Source organism: Nannospalax galili, unplaced genomic scaffold (genome assembly GCF_000622305.1).
Source record: "Nannospalax galili isolate Female #2095 unplaced genomic scaffold, S.galili_v1.0 scaffold286, whole genome shotgun sequence".
NCBI lineage: Eukaryota > Metazoa > Chordata > Mammalia > Rodentia > Spalacidae > Nannospalax > Nannospalax galili.
The window spans coordinates 2,188,459-2,197,059 of NW_008359442.1; the positions used below are offsets into that span (position 1 = coordinate 2,188,459).

The 8,601-nt window shown below is 42.2% G+C and overlaps 1 protein-coding gene across 4 annotated transcripts in view; it reads left to right on the forward strand.

Moving 5' to 3' along the window:
- Rtn4 (reticulon 4) overlaps nt 1-8,601 on the forward strand; it is a 66,052-nt gene that overhangs the window by 683 nt on the left and 56,768 nt on the right. For all 4 annotated transcript variants that reach the window (XR_003847772.1, XR_003847773.1, XR_003847774.1 and 1 more), the window contains exon 1: nt 1-97. This exon is cut by the window's left edge. Coding sequence is in view for 1 of the 4 variants with exons in the window: in XM_029558631.1 (XP_029414491.1) it covers nt 1-97 (97 nt within the window). In the remaining 3 variants the exon portion in view is untranslated. The remainder of the gene's footprint in view (nt 98-8,601) is intronic.

An 8,601-nucleotide genomic window follows, 5' to 3' on the forward strand; every position in this document is an offset into this window, starting at 1 on the left:
CCGCCTCCGCCCCCCGCGGGCGCGAGCCCCCTGGCAGAGCCCGCCGCGCCCCCTTCCACGCCGGCCGCGCCTAAGCGCCGGGGCTCGGGCTCCGTGGGTGAGTGCTGAACCTCGCGCCGCCCTGTGCCCCTTCCTCTTTTGTGTGCGGCCTTGGGGGACCCCGGGCTGGGCCTTCTCCCGACCCCAGGGCTTTGTCTGCCAGCCGCTGGCCGATGGCGCCCCCGCTGGCGAGAGGCGGGGAGAAGGGTGGGGCGGCGGATGCGGGCCTCCGGCTTCATTGTCTCGGTTTCGGGGAGCACGTGTACCCCGCCCACTCCCTACCTCTTCGGGTCCCCTTCCACTGCGTTCCGGAAGTTAGGTATCACCCCTGGCAGGAGCTGGGAGTGTCACAGGGAACCGGCGCTGTGCATTCACGGGCTGAGCATGCCTGCGAGGTGCGGATGCGGAGACCCCGACGCCCTAATCTATTTTTTCCGGGAGGGGTCTTGGCCCTGTACTCTGCGGTGTCGCTGAGGGCCTGCCTGCCTGAGGGTGAGGGGCCCACTGCACCTCTCCCCCGACCTCCCGCCCTGCTGGGGACCTGGCCGAGCGGTCCACCCTGACTGACCCGCTGCAGTGGCGGGAGAGCGCCTCCAGTGGCTGCTTCCAGGAGCGCCCGGGAGGAGACTGGGGAGTCCTGCCGCCGCCCAGCTCTTTGAGGTGTGAGGTGGCGACTCCTCCCGGAGCCAAATCCGGCCTCAACCTCTTTATGCATCTCAGGTGCCTCTTAGATGGCAAAATGGTTGATATTCTTTAAAAAGAGAACCTGGTGGGTTTACCTTGAGACATACTGAGATATTTTGAGACAAATGTTTCACATATTGGTTAGAAATGTTATTGTTTTTGCAAGTCTACGTTTTAGATCTACAGACAAACACGTGCTGTAGTATTTTCCAAGACAAATGCTTGATTGCATTTTTCTTTTTAGGAACATTGTTTTATTGCCCTTCTTATCTTGGGAAATTATTTTGGAAGGGAAAATCAAATTTGTTAAAGAGAAAGTATCTTACATAGCTTATCGCTTTGGGACTGAGTGACTGGCAGGAGGAGGACTTCTTTTTAAGGTTAAGGTAAAAAAATCAAGTGGTATAACTGCTGAGAAAATTGTAAGATTTGGGAGGTGATTCATACCCTAGAAGAAAGGCCAGTCTGAGATCACTCATTCCTTTTATTAAAATTTACTCTTCTATAATGCGGAAAAATGAACCAGTTGTGGAGCTTCTGAATAACACTTTAATATTGACCACTCCCAAGGCACCACTTCAGAACAGTTAGTACAGTAAAGGTTTTGGAAGGTGATGACTCACTCAGCTTTCTGCCTTTCTTTCCTTTTTTTGAGAGAAACTAAAGTAGAAGAAATAAAGTCATAAAATCTTAAACTGGAAATTAAAATTGATAAAGGTATACTTGTCATCTTCTATACCTGCATGGGAGCAAGAGAGTAGCTCCTTTGAACATTGGGGTCTGGGAGAGGTTCAGGAAATAGCAGCACTTTCCTGGTATTCTTGACTGGTTTAATATTAAGTTTAGGAGACAAAGGAGGGAATATTGTATACTCAGGGATTCTGTATAATTCTGTTATTGATGGTACTAATTTGGAAACAAGTTCCTTTAGTAAATGCAAAAACAGTGATTATGTTCATTGACAGTTAAATCACTTCAGTGCACCTACATTTCTTAATGTACTGAAGAGATGAGTTTGTACGTTGGCTGATCCCATGATTGATTACTTAGGGCACCTTACGGTAAGGAGATACAAGCACTCCCTGCTCTAGCTTCCAGGGTGTGGCAGTGAGCAAGACACGTGGACCCCTCATGGGAGGAACACATTTAATAAGCACATAAAAAAGAACTCAGTGATGTTATGAGGAAAATAAACAGCTTGAAGGCATGGGAATAATGGGTATTTGGGGCCTTTTTTGGTTACTTGATGGTAGAAAGAGAACTTGAAATTTGAGCTGCAGAGGAAAAAAAAATTCTAAGCAATTCCTAGGGCAAAACTCCTAAGCAGGAATGAGCTTGTTCTGTGTTTATCTAGTATAATTAGTGAAGAAAACCTGCGGTAAAGTGGAGAAAGGGGGTTACATTCAGGTAATTTGTGGATCCCTCTTGAGCCATGGTAAGTTTGATTTTAAAAAATAACTTATTTTCCTGGCTGGAGAGATGGCTTAGTGGTTAAGGGCTGCGTCTGCTCTTCCAGACGACCTGAGTTCGATTTCCAGCGCCCATCAGGTAGCTCACAACCTCCTGTGACTCCAGCTCCTAGGGTCTCCAATGCCTCTGGCCTCTGTAGGTACCCACACTCACGTGCATATATCCTCCCCCCATACATATGATTAAAAAGGAAACAAATTTAAAAAATACTTTAGAATTATATGTTGGATTTATCCTTCAATATGTTCCTTTAAATAATTTTGTTGTGATTTTGGAGCAAAAGTATAGTTTTGAAGGTTCAGAGGAGCAAGAGTTGATGTAAGGACAATGGAGGTGAGAAATGTCAACGTGTGGTGCATAGTTAGAAAATGTAAGAGGGTCAGTAGTTAACACCTGTGTATTTAACATTGCATTTGAATTAGTTTCTTCCTTTAAAAGTATTTTATTTTTTATTTTATATGTATGAGTGTATTGCTCGCATGTAGGTAGGTATACCTGTGTCATGCAGGACGGTTGTTAGCCAACATGTAGGTGCTGTGGGTCCTCTGCAAGAGCAGCCAGTGCCCTTAACCCCTGAGCCATCTCTCCGGCCCTAACATTAGTTTGTAGTTAACTATGATTTCCTTTGGTTGGTAAGCTATAAATTTGCTGTTTGCTGTTGTGTTGATGCTGGGACCTATGCCTCTTATTTGATGGTCATTTTTCTTGGAGAAACATGTGACTTCTTGTTAGAAGAATGATTGGTTAGTTCAGTCTTTGAGACTAGTCAAAGGAAAACATTGATTAGAAATTGATATGAGAGAAGTATAAACATCAGTAAAGAGACACATTCTGAACCAGTTTGAAAGTGCGTTGATGGATTGATCTGGATTCTGAAGGATATTAAATGCAAAATAAAGGAATTTGGATTTTATCATCCCACTTCTATCCGTACCTAGCCATCCAGAGTTACTTTTTATCATGAAACCAAAATTACTCTTTTTTTTAAAAAAAAAAGTTGTAAAATTCGAGTGTGTATGTGCATTGTTTGCATGTGCTTATGGAGGCCCGAAGAGGGCCTTGGGCCCCTGGAGCTAGTTACAGGCAGTTGTTACAGACAGTTGTGAGCAGGCACAGACAGACCAAAAAAGCGTTCCTTCTAAGTCCATCTTGGTGAGCCAGTGACTTTATCAGGGTTAGTTACATGAATATCAATAAGTCCCACCCCTAGTCAGTTATCTACTTCTAATCAGAAATGAGGAGCCTCTTGTGAGCCTTGTGACTCTCCCTCTGTGAGGGAATGTTAGTTAGTAGGACTGATCTCCTAAGTGAGAGTCTTGTGGGTCATTGTACCTGCTCTGCCTGCTTCAGTATGATGACAGCCAGTTGACCATTGTAAAACATAACTGAAATCCCAGCACTTGGGAGGTGGAAGCTGGAGAATCCAGAGTTAAAAGCCAGACAGGGCATGGTGGTACTTGCAGATCTATGTGAGTTCCCCGAGGCCAGGTTGGTCTGCCTAGTGAGTTCCAGGCCAGCCAGCACTACATAGTGAGAGCCTGTCTTTTGTTGTTTAACAAAAAATCCCCCCAGAAACAATTAAAAGGTTGCCAGGGGTGGTGATGCACATCTTTAATTCCAGTTCGCAGGATACAGAGGCAGGCTGATCTCTGTGAGATCTAGGCCAGCCTGGTCTGTATAGCAAGTGTCAGGCCAACTGGGACTACAGGAGTTCCTGTCTCAAACCACCCCCCTCCAAAAAAACCCACAACAAACAAGCAAGCAAACAAAAAACAATAAAAGCATAGTGAGATGGCTCAGCTGGTAAAGGCACTTGTCACCAAGCCTGTCAGCCTGAGTTTAATCATAGGACCCAAATGGTAGAAGGTGAGAACTGACTCCTGCAAGTTGTTCTCTGACCTCTGTAGGAGCATTATGGCAGGACCTCCCCCTTCTCAAACTAATTAATTAATTAGAAGAAAAGGAGAGGGGGGATGGTAATGTTCAACTCAGAGGAAATAGACTATGATTTTTCATTCTTCTCGGTTGCTGCTCTTAGGCATTGGGAAGCCAGTGGAAAGTAATGAACTGAGACAAGAAATTACAAAAGCAGTGTTAGGAAATTGCTGGCAATATTCATGATAGAGTGGGGGAAAAGTGAACTATTTTAAAAGCTTTGGTAGTAGTAGTGAGAGAGGGGAGTAGAGCTTCAATTACTAGTTCATTTTTTGTTCGTTTGCTGGAAATGAATGTAGGAGACAAAGCATCATTTTGTGGATTTGTTTTTCTAGTTGGTTACAGTGAGGACTTATGGGGAAGAATTGGTAGGAGTTAGAGGCCATGAGTATAAATGCAAAGAGTATATTAGAGCTTATTTATGGTTTTAGTTTCTGTTGTTCTTACTGGTAATGTTTGCTCATTTCTTTTTCTTTTTTTTCTTTTTGGTCTTTTTGAGACAGGGTCTCCCTGTAGTAAGACTGACCTAGAACTCACTATGTAGACCACACTGGCCTTGAACTTATAGAGATCCACCTGCTTCTGCCCCCCCCCCCCACGCTTGGCTCATTTCTTTTTTAAAAAAATTTTTTATTTTATGTGTATGGGTATACTGCCTGCATGTAAGTGCACCCATGTCATGCAGTGCCCGTGGAGATCAGAAGAGGGTGTCAAATCCCCTAGAACTGGAGTTACAGACGGTTGTTAGCTGCCACGTGAGTGCTGGGAGTTGAACCTGAGCCCTCTGCAAGAGCAGCCAGTGCCCTTAACTGAACTCTCCAGCCCCATGTTTGCTCATTTCTGTGTGATATATCTCCATTGTTGACTACAGCCTCTCAGATATGGCACTTAGTTATTCGATAAATAAGATGAATGATGTCTGTTTTGTGTTAGTGTAATAAAGTACGTGACTGAATATTTTAAAGAAATTCATTAAACTCATAGTTCTGGAGGTTTCAAGGCAAAATGTCTCTTGAAAAGACATTTTAAGAGAAATACGTCTTTTGCTGTTACCCACATTTTCCAAGTTGGATTCTGTAGGTTTAACTTCTGTTAGAAGTTTCTTACGTTATTTGTCTAGAGATGGTCTATGGAAAAGCATTTATACCATGAATATCTTTTTCACTTTGTACAAAAACAACTGCAGAGGGACTGGGCCCCACTGTAAAGCATTTGCCTCAGATACGCCAGGGCAGGAGTTTGATTCCCAGCACTGCAAATCCCTGCTGCCCCCTCCCCCCCCAAATAATCAAACAAATAGCTGCAGAGAATTCTTGGGATAAACAGCACAGTAGTCCTCTCATTCTTGTTTTTACTTTCTGTGAATTTAGTTACTTGAGGTCAGAAGTAGTAAATGGGAATAACTCATTAGTTTGAAATTACATGTTGATCTGATTAGGGTGATGGGATCTTGTGCTACCTCTCTCCTTAGCCAGGGATATGAATCATCCCTTCTGTCCAGTGTGTCCATGCTGTATGTGCTGTTAATCCCTTGGGTGCTGCCTTGGTTATCAGGTAAACTAGTGATTTCATAGTGCTTATGTTCAGATGGCTCTTACTAAAAAATAGCCTCAAAATTCAAAAGTAGTGAGGTTGGCAAGACTTTAAGATTGCTTCCCTTAGGCCGGGCATGGGGGGACAGGCCTTTAATCCCAGCAGAGGCAGAGGCAGGTGGATCTATGAGCTGTAATTCTAGGCTTCCGTCATAAAACAAAAGCATCACGGCTAGTCTGGACTACATAGCAAGTTCCAGGACAGCTGGGACTACAGGGAGACCCTGTCCCCAAAGACAAAAAAATTGCTTCCCCTAATCATACTTTGGAGATGTATATGTGTAAGAAAAAACTGTATTTAGAATTCAGTACTGTTCTTAGTTTTAAGTGTCCTCTGGTGATGTTGGCACATACCCTCTGTGGTTAATGGAGACTCAGTAACCCACAATTTACTTAATAATGGCCCCAAAGTGCAGGATTAGTGATGCTGGCATTTCTGATAAGTGTAAAGGTGAAAAAGATACGGTGTGGGGGCAACAACACTATATTCAGTTCACATAGCTGTTACTAACAGAATTTTTTTTTTTTTTTTTTTTTTTTTTTTTTTTTTTTGGTCTCCCTGTATAGCCCCAGCTGTCTTGGAACTCACTATGTAGACCAGGCTGGCCTTGAACTCACAGAGATCTGCTTGCCTCTGCCTCCTGAGTGCTGGGATTAAAGGCCTGTGCCACCACGCCTAGCTCAGAATTGTTTTTTAACCTTCCCTGTTTTATATATAAACTAAATTTTATCACATCATATGTACATATAGGAAAATGATATGTATAATGCTGGGTGTGGTGGCGCACCCCTTTAATCCTAGCACTCAGGAAGCAGAGATAGGTGGGTCTCTGTGAGTTAAAGGCCAGCTGGGGGCTTACAGGGAGACCCTGTCACAAAAAGACAAATAGTAGTAGTAGTAGTACTGCTACTACTACTACTAAAACATATAGACTTCGATGCTATTTCAATTTCAGGCCTCCATTGACAATTCTGAAATGTATCTCATGGAAAGGTGGGTGACTATATTTAATCAGTTCTGTCCTAGTAGTTATGTAGATGGATTCTTGGCTTTTTCTGTTACAAATAATGTTGCTGTAAACATCTTTACACATTTCTTTGGGGATGAATGCTGCTTGTTGTATGTATTGTAGGGTTGTAAGAAAAGAAATAAGCACTAAATTTATTTTTGGCATAATCACAAAACTTTAAAAAAATTTATTTTCATTTTAAATTATATGTGTCTGGTACGTTTGTACATGTATGTACAGTGCCTGAGGAGGCCAGAAGAAGGTGTCAATAGTCCTTGGAGCCGGAGTTTTAAAGGCAGTTGTGAATCTCTGCATATGATTACTGGGGATCAAACTCAGTTTCTCTGTAAGATCAGTGAGTATTTTTAACCACCAACCCATTTCTCCAGTCCCCAAATCACAAAACTTTATTTGGCCATTATAGTTCTAATAACCAACAGCCCATGGCCAAACCTGCCAATTCTGTAGCTTAATAAATATTTCATTATTTATCTTGCAAATTAAGTACTTCTAACAACCACAATCCCTAGGTCAAAATTTTCTCCAAGATACTTAGCAATAACACCAAGTATTTAGCTGATGTTCACATTTCCTATTATTTAGCAAATGTCATAAATGGCCTTTTTTTCCAGTTAAAAATCAAAATCCAAGTAAGACGTTACATATTACAATAATTGTTTTATAGTTTTTTTTTTTAATCTGTGAGTTCTCCCTTGTTTGTACTCTAATGAAGAATGTTCAGACACTTTTAATCTTGATTTTTTTTAATGTTTTTTTTTTTTTATGTGTATGAGTGTATTGCCTGCATGTATGTGAGTTGCACCCATGTTGTGCAATGCGGCAGAGGTCAGAAGAGGGTTTCGGACTCGCCTGGAACTGGAGTTAAGGACGGTTTGTAGCTGCCATGTGGGTGCTGGGACTCGAACCCAGGTCCTCTGCAAGAGTAGTCAGTGCTCTTAACCACTGAGCCATCTCTCTAGCCCCTTAATCTTAATTTTTTAAAAAAAGATTTATGTGTGTTTGCATGAGTGTGCATGTGTGCAGGTGTACTTGCATTCCTACAATATATGGATTTTATCTCATTTGGGTAATGACTACACTTTCTATGACTAGTTGGATTCAACTTGTATATAAGTATGTATATTCTCAAATTGAAACTGTTTGGGGAAGATGCCTGATAAGCATGCAGTTTGTCTCCAGCTTTTGGTGTCTTTGACTACTTTTGGTATGAGTGTATAAGTTTGTAGATTTCCGTGGGGAAGTGTTTTTTTTTTTTTTTTTCCTGTGTATGCTGAGTTTGTGTAAGAGTGGTATTTCTCATTTTATTTTTTTGTTATTTTTTATGAGTATGTGTGTATTGCCTACATGTATGTAAGCACACCTGTGTTGTACAATGCCCGTTAAGGTCAGAGGAGGGCATCAGATTCCCTCTGAACTGGAGTTGTTAGTTGCCATATGGGTGCTGGAATTGAACCCTGGACCTCTGCAAGAGCAGCCATTGTGCTCTTAACCTCTATAAGCCATCTCTCCAGTCCCTGTATTACTCTTCAGATGTTTTATAGAATTGATGAGTGCAATCTTTTTGGCTTGGAGTTTTCTTTGTGGAAGTTTTAAATGACAAGCCTACATTTTTTAAGGGTCATAAGGTTATTTGGGCTTTCTTTATTTTTCTTCTGTTAAATTTTGGTCATGTGTGTCTTTCAAGGAATTTGTTTCATCTTGGTGAGAGGACATTACTGAGTTCACTCATTAAATTGCCTCAGTTTATTGCCACAAACATGCATCTAATGTTCTCCTAGGCATTTAGGACTATAGTAAAGTCCCTGTTTTCTCTCTCTCTCTCTCTCTCTCTCTCTCTCTCTCTCTCTCTC